Genomic DNA, 21,440 nt, shown 5'->3' on the forward strand with positions numbered 1-21,440 from the left:
CATATGGAAAAATAAGACACAGTACCTTAAAAAATCTGTGATGGTTAAAGACTATAAACATGGAGGGTTGAAAGCTGCTGAATTTGAATCCATGATAGGTGTACTAAAGTTGAACTGGATAAAAGCTTATTTGACACAACCAAATTCCATATGGTTCCACATACCAAAATATCTTTTCCAAAATGTTGGAGGTTTAGAATTTTTGTTAAGGTGTGACTTTGAAATATCTGAACTACCAATCAAACTGTCTGACTTCCATAAACAAATACTGCTCTACTGGAAAATGATGTTCACTCACAACTTCACACCGCATAGCTCCACCTTGTGGAATAACAGAACCATACTGATTAACAGGAAGACTTTATTTAAACAAGAATGGTATGACAAAAAGGTTCTATATGTTACTGACTTGATGGATGAAAATGGTAATTTGTTGCAATTTAATTCATTTGTAGAAAAGTTTAATATAAAATGCTCTTATAGAGAATTTAATCAAATCAGTAGAGCTATTCCACTTCCCTTAAAATACATGATTAAAAATATCCTCATAAATTCAAATGTGTCTGTTAAACTACCTGATTTAAAAATTGGTGAATTGAAATTTGGTGAAAGAAAATGTAACAACAAAGTACTTGGAAGTGTGTTTAAAGAAAAGCTATTCCATGATATCAAAAAGTCAACGAAAATAAAGATAACAGATAATGAAGTTACATTAACAAAGACTTATTGTAGCTATCTTAAATGGCCAATTTCACCCAAGGTAAAGAAATTCAATTCAAATTAATACATAATATTTATCCTGCTGCTGAAACTCTAAGGAAAAGGTTCAATTTTGAAGTTAATCCGTGTGTTTTTTGCATGACAGAACACGAAACAATTGAACACCTTTTTTTCTCTTGTTCAGTCACAATGATGTTTTGGAAAGATGTTTATCGATGGTTAAATATTGGGATTAACAATTCTTTGTTTAACAAATCTCAAGTGATGATCTATATGGAAGGTCTGTCAAAAAAGGTAGCCAAAATGGTGAACATTATTTTCCTTCTGGGAAAGTATCATATACACAAGAATAAATGGAATAACAGCAAACCCACCATAAACTGTTTTAAGCATGAAATTAAAAACTATTTAACATCCCTAAAGGTGTTAATCGGAGGAAAACCAGTCCATAAACCAGTTGTATGAAACAATGTCAGAGTCTCTTGCTTTTTGAGTTTCAAGTCCTGTGTTCTTAAACACGCTGAAGTATTTTGTTGTAATGTCAACCCCTGTAATTATTATTTTGTTTTATTTTATTTTACCTGTTGAATATGTTATAAGCTTGTACTGTTTTAAATGCAAGCCAATGTTTTCCTCAAATGAGTTCTGTGGAAATTTATGTGAATTTCATTTCAAACTGAAATGTATGACATATTGTAATTTGAAATAAAGCTTTGAGAAAGAAAAAAAAACTCGCCTAATGCAATCACTACTACGTCATCAAACATCGACGGAAGAAGGTTGGTCACGTGTTTTAGAAAGCTCTAGACCAACATGGCCACCTGCTTGAGGATGCTCGGCGCTGCGAGACAGCTGTACAGAAATTCTTCCCTTGCTGTAAAACCAAACTGGCCTGTGTCGTTCAGAACCGACTGTGTTCGGTACCCCCTGAGCGGTACTCCGGCCCAGAGCCAGCTCCAGCCCCCGCGGTTCTATACCAGCACCAGGACCTCACATAAAATATGCTCAAACCACCTCTCCAACTTCCAAGTCAGCGCATCAACGAGAGCTGGCTGCAGGCTCACCCTCAGATCTCACCGCTGGATGCGGGTCGGGGCTGTTCTCCCCGGCCAAGCAGATCTCCTGACACCGACCTCTCCACCCTACGTGAGTCTGGGCAGGAGGTTCGGGAATCGGGCTAGCGGTGCAGGCTTCTCTGGAGAGGACGGCGGGGAAAGTCAAGGGTCCGGGGGAGAAGAGTCTGGGGGAGATGGGGGAGTGCCGTACAGTGGAGCTCAGATGACGGCTCTCACACCCATGATGGTCCCAGAGGTGTTTCCCAACGTGCCGCTGATCGCTGTGAGCAGGAATCCGGTCTTCCCCCGCTTCATCAAGATCATAGAGGTGAGGATGATGTAACGTTACATGTCCTCATGACATTGGGCTGAATGGTATGATGCAGGTTTGGGACTTCGGATATGCATATTTAAGAATGATATATTGATGTTAGTTGAATCACTGTAACATATGAAGCAGTTAATAAAATGAATACATGTTGTTCACTATTCTGAGGGTTTCTACAGTGTTCAGTACAAATTCAACCCAACCCAGGGAAAAATAAGCAGTTGGTGACTTACAGCAAAGAATCATGAAAATAATTATCTTGAGCTCCGAGCTCCAACTTCAATTCAAACTAAAATACTGTTCTAGTAAGTGTGTGGAGTACAGCTCCAGGAGTTTGCCAGTTGTTGTTATATGTCCCTGACATGAACTGAGAAGACTTCTGAGTTGGCATGGAGGGACTCTGCTGCTGCTGCTTAGATGAAGTCCACCTGGTCCTCATGTAGAAGAAAAGGACTCTGTTAGTGGGAGGCTCTTGTGTTGTTCCTGTGGAGACCCACAGTTCAAGTGCACTTTGAAGCTGGACCACACAATGTCCAGTTCTAAATCTAGGATGTGTTTTTTGACAACCATTTCTCAACCAAATACATAACGTGTTGTCTTCCAAAATAAAGACACATGTGTAAGCTTTATCATGGCAATAATATGCTCAATCATTCGTACTTCCCTAAACTTCTGTGAGGTAATTTCCAAGACCATCCCCTTATAACTCTAAATTTTCAGGCTGGTGACACAGATGTCACTTTTATTAAAACAGTCTATGATGAAAATGCAAATACCTGGGCAGTGTTTTACATGTAAATGAAACGTTATATATAATAAAAGGCTGGGCAGTACATTTTCTGTTTTGACAAATGGCACTGGCGTCTCAGGGGTGGATCAGCAGGAGCATAAACAGTCAAGACCATTGAAGTTTGAGACAATTCAATCTCTGTGCAGGGGGTTTCACTCAACACAGTTCAAATGAATATATAGATAAGAGCTACTGAATGATGCACACCTTGTCTGAAATATATTTTCTTCCTACTAATGAATTAATGAATGAACAGAGAGAGAGACTGCACTGTTGCTGCTGTGGTCATTTCATTTGTTGCACAGACTGATTCCTGTGTCCCACTGTCAGCCCTGAGAAGACTAATTAACAGAAAATGTTTCAAACAGAGGAGCTGTGCTGTGTCTCCTTTCATGTTACAGAGCATTTCTTACAGATTTGATATTGCAGTAGTGTTGTCACGATACCAAAATTATGACTTCGGTACGATACCTGCCTAAAATATCTCGATACCGATACTGAAACGATACCGCAGCGGAAAACTACAACATCATCAAATTAATAGCATAAATGTTAGATGACAGAATGTGGAAGTTAAAATGATCAGTACCTGTATCCAAGAAGCCAAGTGTCTTAAAAAATTAACAGCACATTCAGCATAAAAATAATGAACATCAATGACATTAACTGTATGTCTGGCAATTCATAGAATAAGATAATACTTTATTCATCCCACAAAGGGGAAATTTGCTATTTGCCTTTGATGTTGATAAAGTTCAAACCCTGGATTATTAGCCTGCAAACTACATTAGTGCACTAAAGTACAACACAAATGACCCAGACCTGGTGGAGGTCTGTGCTCTAATCACACCATTTTCTAATCATATAAATCACTATAAATTATTGACAAAAATGTTCATGCTATGATTATATAACTAGTACTGATGGACTTAAAATAGATAATTAAGTGGTGTTGTTGATCAGCATACTTGTTAACACCAGCACATGTTATGGTAAAGTTCATGTTACCAGTGTGAACGTTGTGTTTGCATACAGAGATGTGTGGAACCACATCGGACTGTTAAACAGTTAGCTTTACCCCTGACTGCCTCCTGCAACTCTGATGGTGAAAATAGTTCGCTTGTCACAAAAAAAGAACTCGCTTGACTTACATCCAGGAGATATTTAACGTTATGTTACCTATCGCTAACCTGCAGCTCTTTGAACTCTTTGAACAAGTCCACATGTCTGTCAGCTGAAAGTGGCACGAGTGTACCTGCCGACCGTCCTAGGCTTGTTGAAAAAGCAGACGCACGTTGCTGACAGTAAGGGCAAGCCCACGGACACCACAAAGCCCGTCTGTAAACGATGCTTTAAATCCGTAATGACCAAAGGAGCCAACACGTCTGTGTTGCTCTGCTCTGTGACTGTCTGTCACTATGAAACCACGCCCACTCTGGCTGCAGGCTGTGAGGAAGCAGAGAGAAGCTGCACACAGACATGCTGCATTGCTGTCGCACAAAGTTCATAAAGTACCAATACTAATAAAACGTGAAAAAGTATTGTTGTTAAAGGCTGGGTACCGCGGTACCTTTCTAGTATCAGTTTACCGTGCAACACTATATTGCAGGCAAAGACCTAAGATCTGAGTTGTGTGTTTACAAGCGCTTTGTGGGTCCGATGTGTTTGTTTTTGTCTTCCTGTTAGGTGAAGAATAAAGCATTGATGGAGCTCTTGAGGAGGAAGGTTCGTCTGGCTCAGCCGTATGCTGGAGTCTTCCTGAAAAAAGATGATAAGTAAGTGTGATCCTACCTCTTCTGGTGGATACAGGTCTGAGAGGAACCTCTGTTGACCTCTTTGACTGTGTCCTTATCAGTCTGATCTTGTTGGCTTTTACCTAATTTGTAAATCTGTATGTCGATGGCCTAGCTGCTGTCCTTTAATGTAATGCAAACTGAACATTTTGTGTTGCTGCTGTTTCACAATAAAGGCTTTATCTGGTGCAAAACATTATACTTTTATACATTCTATATTACATTTCAGGAATGCAGTCTATTTTATATCCATATAAAAAAATTGCCATAAATTAATGTGATCTACTTCCTGGGACAGGAAGTAGATCACTAACCACTGACTGTCCTAAGTTATCAGTGAAATGTGCTAAGAACTTGATGTACTGCCTGCATGTTGGTAATAATGACTGTTTGTGGCTCTTGCAGTAATGAGTCAGATGTGGTGGAGTCTTTAGATGCCGTCTACTCTACAGGGACCTTTGTTCAGATTCATGAGATGCAGGACTTGGGAGACAAGCTGAGGATGATTGTCATGGGACATCGCAGGTTAGAAGCACCAGTGTCCGATAAAAGATGTGATTGGTTGGGATGATCCTCTCCATGGCAATATGTAGCCTCTGCAATATGTATTCTCTGGTCTGTCAGGATCCGGATCACAAGACAGCTGGAGCTGGAGGTGGAGGCTGAGGAGACAGGAACATCCCCTGAGTGGTCAGAGTCTGAGTCCCAACCCCAACCTCCACCAAGACGCAAAGCTAAACGAGGCCGCAAGGACCAGCCAAGTTCTCCAGCAGAGCAGCTGGAGGAAAAGGTCTGTAAAGTGACCGTCACATGCCAGCTCCTCAGTCTTCTACACATGCTGTCAGTCATAACCCTCAAGCATTATTTGAACACTTAAGCATGGACTATATCAAACATGGAGGTTGTAGCCGTGACATCACCCAAGCCCAGTGTCGTCACCATCTTGGCAGTGTCTGACCCTGACCAACTCCTGGTTTATCCAAAAGTGGAGAGGCAGATGGCGCACAGGAGCGCCAAATGAAGCGTGGTTACTAAAACCCATGTCATTAATTGTTGACATTATATTTTACTGATAAAATGGTCTATGACTGGCCTTAAGGGTGATACTGTGCAGATACACAGCAGCTGACAGAAACAGGAGTTCATGTAATAAAGACCAAAATTAGCTTTTTTTTTTTTTTTTTTTTACAATTTACTGTATGCTTTTCAGGCTACTCTGAACCACAATCCTCTCTGAATCGGAAGATAGCTCACTGACAGATGACAACTCATTTCAGTGTCAGTACAATGTTATTTGCACTTGAAAATGTTGTGCTAAGGCTGTGACAGATATTGGCGCAACAGTGTTCAAGGCACACTGTCATCACTAAGTGCTATGTACCAATTGTATGCATACTGCATGTAACAATATGTACTTTGTAAGGGCAGCTGCAGTACAGACTAAAAGCAAACAGGAAAATATGTTTCCCAATATCGAACTAATCATTTATTGAACTGATTTATATTGTGCATCCCTACTAACAAACACAAAGCAGACCTGACTGAACACAGGAGACATTTAAAATGGAGGAGTGCCTGCTTTACATGAGGTTCTATATGATTAGCCCAATAATGGAAAATGTAAGTTATCAGCTACTAGCCAAGGATGAAATTCTAGCCAATAAATACAGCCAGTAATACAAAACCACTCTCATTCATCTACATCTACTGTGATACAGTATGTAGCGCTCCAAATGCTGCAGTTGGGTAGAGCCAGGGCTACAGGTTATTAGGGCTGGTAGCACATGTAATTACAGTTGATATACATTTTCATATTCATAGTAAGAATTTCAACAATCTTGTTTTTCAGATTTCGGAAGCAGACCTGAGTCCAGAGCTCCAGCCTCTGCCCTCCTCCAACATTCTGATGGTCGAAGTGGACAATATTCAGCATGAACAGTTCACTGTCACAGAGGAGGTCAAGGTACAAAACCCACATTATAACACAGTATTAGTGAAAACCTGTAAAGAACATATACATCACGGCAGTCTTCAGTTCCAATGATTTCTACAGCTCTCATTTTTCTGTAATGGAACGAGTGGAACACAAACTACTTAGTCACAGGAAACATTTATGACACCAGTAAAATGTATAAACTATGACCTCTGCGATGTTTGTGTCCTGTAGGCGTTGACAGCAGAGATAGTGAAGACCATCAGGGACATCATTGCACTCAACCCCCTCTACAGGTCAGTTCTGACACTTACCTCCTGTCCACAGTCTGTCCTTCTAAAAATGTGACTTTACCTTTGACATCTTGCACTTTCACTCAGCCCATAGGCCAATAAAAGTTAGTGAAGGGATTTTCTTATTTTTGACTGCTACTTGGTTCTTTTAACAGCTTCATAATACATTTGTCTATAGTGTTCTGTAGTATTTTTGCTCTGCTTGAGACAATATTATTTCAGAGTTTAGATTTTTACATCCTCCTTTTTATATTCTTTAAGTCATTAACCACTACATGACCCAGAATGATGACATAACTGTGCACATTCACGTGCAGTATCACTGCTATAAGTTTCACAGTTTTGACCATGACTGCTGGAACAACATGGTGTACAATGTGTGTGTCAATCATGGAGAACACATGTAGCAGAAAAAGACACATCCTGAAAAATTATTTGTGCGTGTGTGCGTGTGTGTGTGTGTGTGCGTGTGTGTGTGTGTCAGAGAGTCGGTCCTCCAGATGATGCAGGCTGGACAGAGAGTTGTTGATAATCCCATCTACCTGAGTGACATGGGAGCAGCTCTGACTGGAGCAGAGTCACATGAACTACAGGATGTCCTGGAGGAGATCAATGTGAGCAGTCTGCATGCTTAAAGGCCTGTTTGGGACGTTCCCATTTACTGTGTTATATGATTATATGAAGAGGAAGTGTCTGTGTGCTGCTCTTTAACACAGGTGGAAAAGTTTATCAGATCAGCGGTTACCAAACCAGCAACTTCAACAGAACCAAAACTGTTAACACTAAGCATGAGTATCAATTTTATACAGCTTGCCCAAGTTGACTTCAAGTATCACGTTCTCCATATTCTGATGTGCAGACCATTCTACAATTTAAACAAACAAACAAAAAGAAACCCACATCATTTCAAATGACACAGAGGTGAGATTTTTTTGAAGAAGAGGTTTTTTTTTCAAGCAGTATGTTTAGTTACAAGAAATTGAAAGGTCATGTCATTTTGGTAAATGGTAAAAGAGACTTTTCAACCTTCAACCTAAAGAACACTTCCGTATTTTTTCATTAGATTACATTCACATTTGTAATTGCAGGCACAGACAAGAGATTTATATCAGTGGCTACTCAATACTGGGTGTTAGGGCACCAATGCTTTATTTTTCTAAACCTCCTTTTTGAACTGTTTTTAGAATTAAGAAAGGTTAAAGTTAAGCTGATCTCCCCTGAACATCTGCTGAGCACCCAGACCAGTGGGAAGTAATGTCACCGGACGTGATGTGATCACCCCAGGGACAGAGGAAATACAGGCAGCATCAGAGCTAAGCTGACCCAGCTTGCATCAAGAGCAGTTCCTCTACCAAGCCCTCTTCTGGCTTATGTCCAGTCACAGGAGAACAACTGGATGATGTGCAGCTGAGGCTCAGATAGCTAACGGGAAATCAGAGACTTCTGTGCGCACAGCTTCACAGAAAAGTGGTTAATACCTATCTCCCAGAATAAGCTATTTAACTGGCTGAGCGGACCTTGTTCAGAACCGACAGAACACCAGAGAGGAGGGGGGCTCTGTGTCTACATAAATAGTGCTTGGTGCTCAAACGGAGTCAAAGTGGATGGACAGTGTTCACAAGATGCTGACCATGTTATCAGCTAGAGAATTCTCCAGTGTTGTTTTTCTTTTTTTCATTGCTGTATACATTCCCCCAGATGCTAACTAAATGGATGTTAACTGGATGGAACTTGTATTGTGGCTGGTGATTTTAATCAGAAGGCAGAACTGTTTTACCGAAATTCCACCAGCATGTTTAGATCCCCAACAGATGAGGAAAATATCTTTGACCATGTACAGTCATGGTCAAAAGTTCACATCCACTTGTAAAGAACATGAGATTCTTCAGTTCCAATGATTTCTACAGCTCTCATTTTTCTCTGATGGAAATCACAAAAAAACATTCATGAAACTTGCTTCAAATCTGAATTTATTATGGGTTTTCTGAGAATGTGACCAGTTCTGCTGGCTCAGAAATATACATACAGTAATTCTGATATTTGGTTAAATGTCTCTTTGCCACCTTCACCTTAGTTCGGTGCTTGTGATAGATGGTGGAAAGTTCACTTCAGGACTTTGGGAAGGCCATTCCAAATCCTCTATTCAAGCCTTATTTAGTCATTTCTTTACCACTTTGATGTGTGTTTGGGATCATTGTCTCGTTGGAACACCCAGTTGCACCCAAGATCCAAGAAGAGGCCATGCTACAAAGAAGCATGCAAATCATAATCGAAAGGTCAATAAATAGAAATAAATAAATAGATAAATAATAATGATAATGATAATAATAATAATAAGAAGAAGAAGCAGAAGAAGAAGCAAAGGAAATTGTTATTGTAATCTTGAGTCATCATGGGAAAACAAAAGGAATTCCAGTTGTATTACTTGTTGCCTTATGTCTTGCAGATTAGATGAGCAGTAGCATGCCAAGAGGCCATGCTACAAAGAAAACTTTATTCACATAACTTTCTATGATCAACTGAAATTGATTGTCAAGTTGTTGTTTGTTTATGTTAGATCCAGCAGATTTGGTCACATTCTCTGAAGACCTATAATCAATTCACTATGAACCAAACTTCATGAATCTGCTAGTTGATGTAAACTATTGAATGCAAATAAAAAACCAAGGCAAGAAGGGGAATTTGCTTGATCAGTTTGCATGGACCAGTAGAGGGTTGGTGGCCACCAAAGCTGGTTCTCCAGCACATCAAAGATCAACATCCCTTCCAGCCTGGACCCTCACCAGTATGCTTTCAGTATCAACAGATCCACAGAGAATGCCATATCTACTGCCCTCCACTCAGTCTGCACACACCTGGAGAATAAGAACAGCTACATCTGGATGCTTTTGACTTCAGCTCAGAATTCAACACAATCTCAACCAGGAAGCTGTAAAAACTAAACACTCTGAGCTTGAGTAAGACACTCTTGCAACTGGCTAATGGACTTCCTTACAAGCGGACCCCAAGCCAAATTCTTTTAAACATTTACAAAGGAGCAACAGAAAATAACCTGACAGGAAACATCACAAACTGGCATCAGTGACATCAGTGAAGTGAGATGTCTGCAGAGAGCCCAAAGATACTAAAAGACAACACCCACCCAGCCACATACTGTTCACCCTGCTGCCATCTGACAACACATACAGAAGTATCCGCTGACATACCACCAGACTGTGAGACTCTTCAATTCATCATCTGCACTCCATCAGATAAAGAAGGATAAACTGAAATACATTTTCAGTTTGATTTTATTTCTGCAAAAAGTTCTGTCCAGTAAAACAAGCACTTTATTTTGAAACTTGTGAGAGTGAGAGAAGGCCATGTTTTCTGGTGCAGTTTTTGAAAAAAATTAAGGGTAAGGTGTCTTTAAAAGTCGTTTTTTTATTCAGAACATACGGATGTTTGTGTATACGTATATGTAAATGTATTGTGTAAGAAAATGGGAGTCGACCAAAATCAAAATTGGCAGGTCAAAACAAGCAGATGAAAAAGTGTAATTTAGTATCCCTAGTTATCCCGGGAAAACAAAAGGACTTTCCCTTTTAATAGTTTTTGTCTGTTCGATCAGCAGGACCAAACCAGCATGTAATACATACATGGTGTCATGACAAGTAAAGCAGCTGATTTAGGCATGAAATATCAGATCAAGCAGTAGCCATTACTGACCCAGTATTGATAATCAGGCTGCACTCCAGTCTTCCATCCACCTCCCTCTCCTTATCCGGGGTAACAGAGGCTGCAGGCTGAGCAGGGCATTGCAGACACCATTTTCCCCAGAAACGCTTTCCGGCTCGGAATCCTAAACCGTTCCCAGGCCAGATTAGATATATAATCCCTCCAGTCAGTTCTGATTCTTCCCCGAGGTTCTGACCAGGAGGCATCCTAATCAGAAGGCCAAACTACCTCAGCTGGTTTCTTTTAAAGTGAAGGAGCAGCAACTTTACTTTGAGCTCCCTCTGGATGTCCGAGCTCCTCACTTTGTCTCTACAGCAAGACTTCCTACAGCTCATGACCATAGGTGAAGGTTAGAACCATAGGCGCCGATCCCGTGGGTGCTCCGGTGCTCGAGCACCCACTGACAACGTTGAGCACCTACTGGCCAATCGGGATGGCCGATCAAAAAAAAAAAAAAAGAGTACCTGCGGAGGCTGAGAATAGCCCCTCTCACACAGAGACGCTGCATTAACGCCGCAGCGGCGGTTCGTCAATTCTCCGCCGTTGGTCATTCACACAGAGCGAAGCACCGCTGGAATAAAGACGAACCACCATGTAATTCACACAGAAAGCTGCGCTGCCGCTCTTAAAGAGACGTGACGGTACACGTCATGATGATGACGTCGGGGTGTTTCCCAGGTGTCCCGCCTGTCAATCTAAACCCGTGGACCGTTTATGTGTAGTGATTGAGAACCCGGCCCCCTAAACATCCTGGAAGGTGAAAGAGTTCTGTTTTTCGTGCTAAATTACATTATTACATAATCGCCATCAGTAAACAGGTGCTGCGTGACTCTGTCACTTGCGGGGACGGAGGCTGTTTTCTGGGGGAAAGTTCCCTGAAGTCTCGGTCGGGAGGGCTGACCATCACAGTGATTTCTATCAACACAACCACTTGAGTGAGTTAATGGTTTTTGCCGGTGACAGACGCTGTTTTTTGGGCAGAAATGTGACGAAGAGTTGGTAGGACAGGAGGGAGGACAGACGCTGCTCCGCCTACAAGTTACCAACGACAGTTACAGTTACTATGTTACTTTTGTATGGTCATGTAACGTTAAATTAATCGTTAGATTAGTCGACGAATGGAAAAAAAATCCCTAGATTAATCGTTTGAAAAATAATCGTTTGGGACAGCTCTAAATAAATGTCAGTTTGTGACAATCATTACCTTGGTGGTATTCATTTCATTTGAGCACCAAAAAAAAAAAAAAAAAATAGAATTGAGCACCCACGGGCAAAAACATAAATCAGCGCCTATGGTTGGAACATAAGTCAACTGGTAAAAGATTTGCCTTCCAGCTCAGCTCCTTCTTCACACCTGTAGTACTGCTGATGCCGCACCAAAACTGCCTGTCCATTTCATGCTCCACTTTTAGGTCACTCATGAACAAGACCCTGAGATGGTTAAACTCCTTGGCTTGGGGCAGGAGCTCAGCTCCCAACCTGTGGAGAGATCCATCATTCCCAGCAGAGACTGCCTCAGACTTGGAGGTGCCTCAAACAGCCCCAGTGCCTGCTAGATAGCACAGAGCAAAGAAGCCAGCAGAACCATTTCATCTGCAAATTAAATTTATCACAGGAAAATTGATTAAATAAAAGGTCTGACCCTTGACTTTTGGGTTTCTATATGTAATTACTCTTATTCCCTGCAGTATAATCGAAGAATCCAAAGCTCATTACTTTTTTCATTGAAAGCTTTTATTATGACACTGCAAAATCTGGACATGTAAACACAACTCCTGAAGCAGATGGAAGCAAAGATAATGACGCTAGCTAGCAAACAATGTAATATGTGTTCACCAGCCATCACTGGTTTATTTCTTTACATTTAGGCTGACATATTACTCTATGTGCATGTCCTTGAAACCTGTTGCTGTGTATCTCTGCAGATCCCGAAGCGTCTCTACAAGGCTCTGTCTCTGCTGAAGAAGGAGTATGAGCTGAGTAAACTACAGCAGCGACTGGGCCGAGAGGTCAGAGGTCATCAGAGATCAACATTTACAGCCACCATACTCATCACCCATTGCCCTCAGTCATTCATTTGTCTTCCTGCTCTGCTTACAGGTGGAAGAGAAAATCAAACAGACTCACAGGAAGTACCTGCTGCAGGAGCAGCTCAAGATCATAAAAAAGGTAGAGCACACGTCTGTCCTCTGTGGTGGCCTGCAGCAGACATGAAGATCTATTAAGGCTTTAGACATTAAATGTACTGTTCCTGTATGTCAGACTTGCAACTTCAGAATGTAATGGTCACCACAGCTGACACATGTTCCTTAAAAGGGACCCTGTCCTATGCAGTAATTGCAGGGCCAGTGTACTGAATTGCGTAAAATTCACCAAGATCAAGATCACCAATGTGACTGTAAAATAGGGCTGCGCAATATTGGAAAAAACTTACATTGCGATTTTTTTGAACCCTACGATATATATTGCGATGTGAAAAAATACAAGAATTTTCATCAGATGACCTGAATAACACTTTATGTTATGCTGCACTGCTGCTATCTTGTGGATAATTAACCTGCACTGATCTCACCTCTTATTGTCAATGTTATGAGTATGGCTTCTTGTCTGTGTTTTAGAGAGATTCTCATTGTTATCTTTCATTGTTTGCTTTTATTGTGCTGGGACCTGAGTACATGTTTCGTTCTATCATTCGTGAATTGAATGACAATAAACAAAACTTTGAACCTTTTGAGCTCTCCATCTTAAAATGGAACATTCTAGCTTCATAATTAGATTAAGTAACTAACAATGAGTGATAAACAGGTTATTTAACGACTGAAATCTGTTTTTAGTTTTGGACGACAGGGTCGGACGCCTGGAGATTATTAGCGACATAGCTACAAAAATATACCTACCTTTCAAAATGATAATCATATGAGCTCATTCATGCGTGCTTGCGCCCTCCCAGAACTCCCATTCACCACGCTAGCTTACTTTCATTTTTAACACTTGCGTCGTCCTTCGGGTGCGGGTCGGGCGTCGTATCAATTTATAGCGGGTCGGCTCGGGTGCGGAATGTAATTTGTGCTACTGTCAGAAAACGGGTCGGATGCAGTTTTAAGTATGGCTGGGTGCGGGTTTGCAAAGACCCGTGCAGGATTCTGCTGTGTGGTACCAACGTAAATACAAATTAGTTGTGTTACCTTTCGTTGTGGCACAGAACACGTGTTTTGTCAATATCATCCTTCTTGTAGCCGAAATAACTCCAGATGACTGACGTTGCTTTTCTTTTTGGCACCAAGTCTTCGTTTTCACGATTTTCTCTTGTTCTTTGCTCATTTTCAATGTTGTTACCAGCGACTCACTCCATGTGCAGGGGCGTGGTCTGATTCGGCATGCTGATTAAGAACTAATGTGATTGGTGGATCGCTGTGCATGCAGAGTCTGCATGCACAGTGTGTGGCAGGTTCCTTTGAAATTAAATTAATTCATTAGCGTCCTACATCACAGGCTCTGCGATGTGACTATTTCACACACATACATCGCGATGGCGATGCGCAAACGATATATCGCGCAGCTCTACTGTAAAATGCTGCATATCACCCAATCAGCTGTACATTGATAGGCAGCCTGTAGTACGGTGATGTTATCTCTATCTAGCTGTGCTGTGCTTTCCAACACGGAGGCTGATCCCAGAACAGAGAACAGAGACAGAGCAAGACCTGTGAACTTGGACCAATTTAAACCGTGTGAGTGGCTGTGGGTTTTCAGGAGCTGGGTCTGGAAAAAGAGGACAAAGAAGCTATCGAGGAGAAGTTTAGAGAGAGACTCAAAGAGAGGACTGTCCCGCAGCACATAATGGACGTCATCAATGAAGAACTGAACAAACTGGGGCTGCTGGACAACCACTCGTCAGAGTTCAAGTTGGTCTTTTTTTGTATTGCTTTGTTGTTATTAGTATTTATGATCTCTTTAAAAATGACCTCAAAATTCACCTTTTTCCCTCTGGTGCTATATTCAGGCTCACTTATTTCCCCCTCTTCCAGAAAGTCCAAATGTAATGTAACAGAATTTACTGAGGACATTCATTCTGCACACAGATGAATGCATTCCATGCTGGATACTTTATTAGATTTCCTCTGGTTTAGGCATGTACATATGATCACAATGCATGACACTTCTCATTTTTACCAAAAGAAACTGTTAAAATCATGATGATGTGAGAGTTGTTGGGGTCTGTACCACACATATGTTTTCTTACATCAGGATAAGATGATTTATAGGCAGCACATCTTACCTTTATCAAATCACTTTAGCTTCTGGCAATTTCCATTATTTTGCAATAATTGTGCAGCTCTACTCCAGGCCAGACCATAGTAAAGTGTAACACTAATGCGTACAAGTAGCATTTATGTCACTGCAGCAGCTTTAACAGAAGATGATGCATATCATCTGTTTAACATGCAGATCTGAAACTGCTGCGGCTTGTTGGGTTTTCATGTTATCCCAAGGGTTAACATGTAGTGATGACATGCCAAGAAAGTATCAGTTGCAGTGAGGAAAGAAGAGTAGCAAGATCAACGATATTCCAAAATATGACTTTGAATTTGAATTCTGTTTTATGAGGAAGGAAGTGCCCTCAGCACGTTTGCAGGACACGTTTCACACTGAGGATACTGAGCATATTTGTGTTCTGCTTTACACTGCAACAAACAAAGAAAATTCAATTCAATTCAATTCAAAGAACTTTATTTTTCCGTTAGGAACTTCATTTGTAAAAAACTGTGTTTCAGTGTAACCCGTAACTACCTGGACTGGCTGACCAGCATGCCCTGGGGTACCAACAGTGAAGAGAACTTGTCATTGGAGACAGCCAAAGAGGTTCTGGAAGAAGACCATTATGGAATGGATGATGTCAAGAAACGCATATTGGTCAGCAAATGCACAAACAACATTTAGGATAAGGATTGAAAAAGTGTTTGTTTACTCTGATGGCAAATGTTCAGATAAATCTATCAACTCCTGAAAAACTATACAGTTTTTTCTGGTAGAACTGAGTCTGAATTCCTCTCTGTCCTTGTGCAGGAATTCATCGCAGTGAGTCAGCTGCGTGGCTCCACCCAGGGGAAGATCCTGTGTTTCTATGGTCCTCCAGGTGTAGGAAAGACCTCCATTGCCCGCTCAATAGCCAGAGCCCTCAACAGACAGTATTTCAGGTTCAGCGTCGGAGGCATGACCGATGTGGCCGAGATTAAAGGACACAGGTCTGAAAATCTGTACTGTCATTATTACTGATGGTAACTGACAGTGTCAGTATCCTGTGTAGAGCTCAGTCCTTGGTATTGGGTGGATGTTGGGTGGAAAAGATTATGAAGATTGATGACAGCAACAGCTGGACACTTGAATTAACAGAAACACTAACGACTGTGTAATAGGTGACAACTAGAGATGCACTTGTGTAAAATTTCAAGGCAGATAAGGATAGCTTCTAATGATCTGTTTGTTGTTGCTGATATGATATGATTAGAGACAATGTTAGTCATATAATGCATAAGTCTATAGTGAATAATCTAGTTTCTCTCTCTAAGCTCTTGGGGAAAGAATAGGCTCCAGCAAAGAAAGCTGAGAGGCAGTCTGCAGCCAGGACTCTGCATAAGAAGACTTTGCATCATCTGAAATTCCAGATTTTCTAAAATGTGTTTGTGTATGTTCAGGAGGACATATGTAGGAGCCATGCCAGGGAAGATTATCCAGTGCCTGAAGAAGACCAAGACAGAGAACCCTCTGGTGTTAATAGACGAGGTCAGTATAACGATGCTGCTCCTGTAGTTGTCTGTTGAGTTTAATATAAATCAAAGCAACATTAATAATACTGCATTAAGTCACTGTAGATGACTGTGTATATCTGTATATATATATATACAGTAGGGTCCAAAAGCCTGAGGGGCCTCATGTAGCAACATTCTCTTAAATTGTTTGAATTAGCATAGGTAATGCCTACTAAACACCATATAAGGGCAGATGTTGTGTGCAAATAGCCTACACTGGCACAGCAATTGGAGAGATGCCACCAAATAAGGGTAGTAAGAAGAAGAATGTCAGCAGCAGTGAACTTGAGGTTTTGTTAAATCAAATAAAACACAGTAAACATGTGATCGTCCACAGCGTCAGTACTGGAGTTATAGGAACGTCAGAATCACAGTATCAGGCCATATCCACCTGGCCTTCAGCCCAACTGTGCACTCTTACCACGGTTGTAAGAGCACTGCTCTCTGCTCTGGGGATTTACCAGCGGGTTCATCAGCCATGGAGTGAGGGCATAATCTCTGTCACCGATGTTCCAATTTTATAAACTGGAGTTAAACGGTGGTTTGGTGGTTTTTAGAATGACAAATCATTTGCCAATCAGCCACCCATTTCCACCAGCTCCTGGAGCCAGACGCACCACCAGGGGACTATTCTGCAGCACAAAGGAGTTCTACAGTCTGCTCCCCTGGCCAACAGGCCACGACGTACATTAGGTGGCACTTTATATCTGATATTATTTGGAAGTTAATAGAGTGATACAGCTTCAGTTGAGGAATGCGAATGGATCTGGCGAGGGTGCTTTGATCCGTATATCCATGCGGTCTACAGCACAATGACATTTGGAGCTACAACAACAAAAAAAGCGTTCTTAATCTCTACCTGCTGGTTAGCAGTGTACAGGAACGATATGTGCTGGTGCATGAACGTTGTTATTGCTTTCAGGCAATCAGGACTGTGGACTGTGAAATGCCTGACCTGTCTCCCATGTCTCTGAAATGATCCTGTGGCCAAAACTGAGAGCGCTGAGTACTTGGAGGTGTGGGGGCGTGGGGGCGTGGGGGCGTGGGGGCGTGGGGCGTGGGATTTGACCGTCTAAATTGAGGCTCCAGGTTATTGAACAAATCCCTGAGCAGTGCTCCTCGTGGTAGTCTGAAAGGATTCAGCAGCCATTCATCTGTCTCATAAAACAGATCTGTGCAATCTCTGAGACAACACGCTCTCTGAGTAAGGCCTGGTTTGCCAGAGCATCTAGTAGCAGTAGGTAAGCCATGATTCAGGTGCTGAATGCACACCATCACCTCAGGGTTTTATAGTCCTAATCAGGATCAGTTGACCAATAGTATTTTGAACCACGAATTAAACAATCCAGCCTTTAAAATTCCTCTAAAACATATAGGCTGATTATCTAAAATTGATTGTATCATTTCTGTGCATTGGACAAACAAATTGTGGACTGTGTAAATGAGATGTTTTTCTCTTTTCTCTCTTTTTTTTTTTTTTTACAATTCTTACAATTTTCTCTTACCAAAGAGAAGAGCAAAAATAAGAACACATTAGTGAATCCCATTAATCAATGGATACTACGAAAAACGTGGTGATAAAACAAAAATAAGAGAACATTTCTTTGTATATCATTTGTTTGTTTAAGCCCAATGATGCGCAAACAAGGAAATTATCAGAACATTTGAGAATTTGGAAAATAAGTGAAAGTGTCAGATGTCAAATTGTTATTCTTTGCAAAGATGGTTTTTGTCAGTGTCAAATTACGACTCGAATAAAGTGTGGCAGCAGTTCATGGAACTTTAAAATGTCTTTCAGAAACTGAATCAGTTGTATCCAAAGCGTAACCGCATGATCAGAAGATCAATACATCGAGCTAACATCGGGTTCACTTACAGACACTGTTGAAAAGAAAGATGCAGGATTTACTAAAACAACACAGGAGTCCAACCAGCAGTCATCCTGTCAGAACAAGGATGTCTTGTAGTTTTAGAGGGTTAGGGTTAGAGCAGTTTCTAAACCACTTCTCAGGAGTGAAACAAAGACAAAAACTTGAGGTGGGCTAAGAAATACCAGTATTTGACAGTGGATGATGAAAAAAGTCTATTTACTGATGAATCATTTAGATAAGTGTCAGTAAAAGAAAGGTGCTTGTGAGGAGATGGACAGGTGGGAGAACGATACCAGAGTGTTTCAAAGCCACAGTGAACCATGTACAGGATTGACTCCACCCTGACTGAGGAGAAGCACTGCTCCATTCTTCTGAAACATGCTCCGACCGCTGGTTTTATCTTTGGGCTCATTGCCCTGCTGCACTATGAATCCTTTACCACAAGCACCTCAAAGCTTTCACACAACTGCTGAAGACCAAAGAAGACCAGGGACTCCTGGTTGTCATGGACTGTCCTCCACAGTCACCTGACCTCAACCCCATTCTACATTTATGGGAGCACTTTAAGACCCAGAAAACCAAACATTCTGTGACATCACAAGAAGCGAGTTTTAGAGTCCATGCTGTCATTAAAGCAAGAGGGAGACGAACCAAATACTGAGATATTCTGTCATTAATGGACAGTTTTCAGTGTGAGTTTCCGAGGCCCTTTTCACACAGATAATTGTGCATTAGTGTTGCAGCAAGGGCTCACTTATATACGCCACTTTTGTTTGCTCACACTGAACTAAGCAGCGGCAGCGTAAAGGTGGATCAGAGCTACAGGGAAACAGTCCCCACTCTCCACATCTCTGACTTAGACAGGCGGCGAGGTGGAATATCAGTGCATGATTCCTACTCTGAAAGGGCAGTGTGGGTGGGGCTAGAGACGCAACGTGTAACTCAAATTGTTGGCGTAGTTTATCAACCTCTTGGGGAAATTTGAATACACACACATACTCATGCATTAGTGTGGAGAGGTGTCAGAACAAGGGGTGGCACTGTAAACTACAGCTGCTAACAGGTGCCCCGAGCAGTAGGGAGGGTTTGGTGTCTCTGCAGTGCCCACGATGTTCACTGACACCGCCACAGCTATCAGTCCACACTGGTGTCAGACTAAATAGCAGAGCCAAAGTGACGTTTATAGGGAACCATGCTACATGAGTATTTACTACAAAGTGACAAGTGGCAGTATCTGACAATAAATTCTAATATTTTATTAACCATAATTTAGCTACTGGTTGGTTTTTGAGGTGTCTGTGTCCAGTCAGCAGAGGGACACACCTGTCTCTCAGGCTGTTATTCGTCACATAGATGTCCTCCAGGCTGCTGAAGCTGTGTGTGTCTGTGTGTCTGTGTGTGTGTGTGTGTGTGTGTGTGTGTGTGTGTGTGTGTGTGTGTGTGTGTGTGTGTGTGTGTCACCTGTCGTCACCAGGTGGATAAGATCGGTCGTGGTTACCAGGGCGATCCGTCCTCTGCGTTACTAGAGCTTCTGGATCCTGAACAGAATGCCAACTTCCTCGACCACTACCTTGACGTTCCTGTAGATCTGTCAAAGGTAAGAAGACTGTGTGGGATTTTTTTGTTTTTTTTGTGCAATTCCACAGTTGGAGTAAATAATGACCCATCCATCACTCTCTGTTCCGATGAAGGTTTTGTTTATCTGCACAGCCAATGTGACTGACACCATCCCAGAGCCTCTACGAGACCGGATGGAGATGATAAATGTATCTGGATATGTGGCACAGGAGAAATTGGCTATTGCTGAGGTAACACGGAATCTGCACTTATCTGATTGTGAAAAAAGAAAATAGGGAAAGAAGGTTTGCTTTTGTCATTATTCTGTTTATTGTGTATTATTTAAGAATAGCAGATGTTTTCTCTTACAGTTAAGGTGTCAAGTAGGAAATATATATTAAATATGCCTTCCTTATACATCACTTTGTTAATTTGCATTTGTGTGTGTCTGTCCAGCGATACCTGGTCCCTCAGCTCCGCTCTCTGTGTGGCCTGACTGAGGAGAAGGCCTCCATCTCATCTGATGCCCTCAGTCTGCTCATCAGACAGTACTGCAGGGAGTCTGGAGTCAGAAATCTGCAAAAACAAGTAGAAAAGGTAAAATGCTGTCAAGTTCTGATTTTTTATGTTTACTAAACCAGAGTTCACATGCATTATTAGGCAACTGAGAACAAGTAGAAAAGGTTGACCACCTGTCAAATTTTCCCTCCGGGAAACTGAACCTCAGTGTCACACACACGTCCCTGTTACACACATATGCAGTAGAATAGATATACATATAAGTAAATAGATATTAAAAAATCACTGTAGGAGGAGAAATATATATATATCAGGGTTCGTACGGGTGCTTGAAATCCTTGAAAGTGCTTGAATTTCAATGTTGCATTTTCAAGGTCTGAAAAGTGCTTGGATTTTAGTTTAAGTGCTTGAAAGTGCTTGACATTATAACTCTGTGTCTTGGCAAGATTGGGATCGGACTGGATAGTTTGCTTAGTACAATGAGAAATAAAATCAGTGTGTGTGTGTGTGTGTGTGTATCATCACACATGTAGCCTAGAGAAGGATGGCTGAGGAGAAGGCTAATTTGATGCAATTTGGACTGCTGACATGTACAGTATTAATGAACTTTGATGAATAGGCGAACAACTTAAAAAGGTTTGTGTCAAAAAAGAAAATTACATGGTGTTCTCAGGTATCTCCTTGTCTCGGTGCAAGTGTGCCTGAAGATCGCAAGTGGCTTCCCTTTTTTTGGATAACACTCCTTTAATTTCTAAAGTTTTTGCTATTATGAAACATTTTAGATGTTTACAGCATAATACAATGTACATAATTGTGATAAAAAATGAAAACAAAAATAATCATGAGTATATATATTCCTGTAGATATGTATTTTACCCCAGCGATAAGGTACTGGAAAAGTTTGAAAATGACCATTAAAAGTGCTTGAAAAGTGCTTGAATTTGACCTTGAAAATTATGTACGAATATGTGTATATATATATATATATATATATATATATATTATATATATATATGGTATTCTCTATGTGTATACTCATCTTTCTGATCTCTAT

General features: G+C 41.2%; 1 protein-coding gene across 1 annotated transcript; it reads left to right on the forward strand.

Annotated features, from left to right (window-relative positions):
* Positions 1 to 1,479: 1,479 nt before the first annotated feature.
* Positions 1,480 to 20,734, forward strand: lonp1 (lon peptidase 1, mitochondrial). The gene is made up of 16 exons (XM_030433314.1): positions 1,480 to 2,103; positions 4,580 to 4,668; positions 5,092 to 5,211; positions 5,311 to 5,476; positions 6,536 to 6,649; positions 6,854 to 6,915; positions 7,397 to 7,526; positions 12,555 to 12,638; positions 12,730 to 12,798; positions 14,383 to 14,534; positions 15,405 to 15,543; positions 15,697 to 15,875; positions 16,326 to 16,413; positions 19,785 to 19,907; positions 20,002 to 20,118; positions 20,324 to 20,734. Exons 1-16 carry the CDS (start codon positions 1,534 to 1,536, stop codon positions 20,501 to 20,503), a joined length of 2,382 nt encoding a protein of 793 aa, XP_030289174.1. The 5' UTR covers positions 1,480 to 1,533; the 3' UTR covers positions 20,504 to 20,734.
* Positions 20,735 to 21,440: the final 706 nt, after the last annotated feature.

The sequence above is a fragment of the Sparus aurata genome, chromosome 11, assembly GCF_900880675.1.
Source record: "Sparus aurata chromosome 11, fSpaAur1.1, whole genome shotgun sequence".
NCBI classification, from domain to species: Eukaryota; Metazoa; Chordata; class Actinopteri; order Spariformes; family Sparidae; genus Sparus; species Sparus aurata.

What these genes read in the sequence shown, in the direction of transcription:
- lonp1 (XM_030433314.1), top strand. Translation starts at nt 1,534, where the DNA reads ATGGCCACCTGCTTGAGGATGCTCGGCGCTGCGAGACAGCTGTACAGA. An exon ending in CAGAGCAGCTGGAGGAAAAG is followed by an intron (nt 5,477 to 6,535) that starts GTCTGTAAAGTG and finishes CTTGTTTTTCAG; the next exon opens with ATTTCGGAAGCAGACCTGAG. An exon ending in AGCAGCGACTGGGCCGAGAG is followed by an intron (nt 12,639 to 12,729) that starts GTCAGAGGTCAT and finishes CTCTGCTTACAG; the next exon opens with GTGGAAGAGAAAATCAAACA.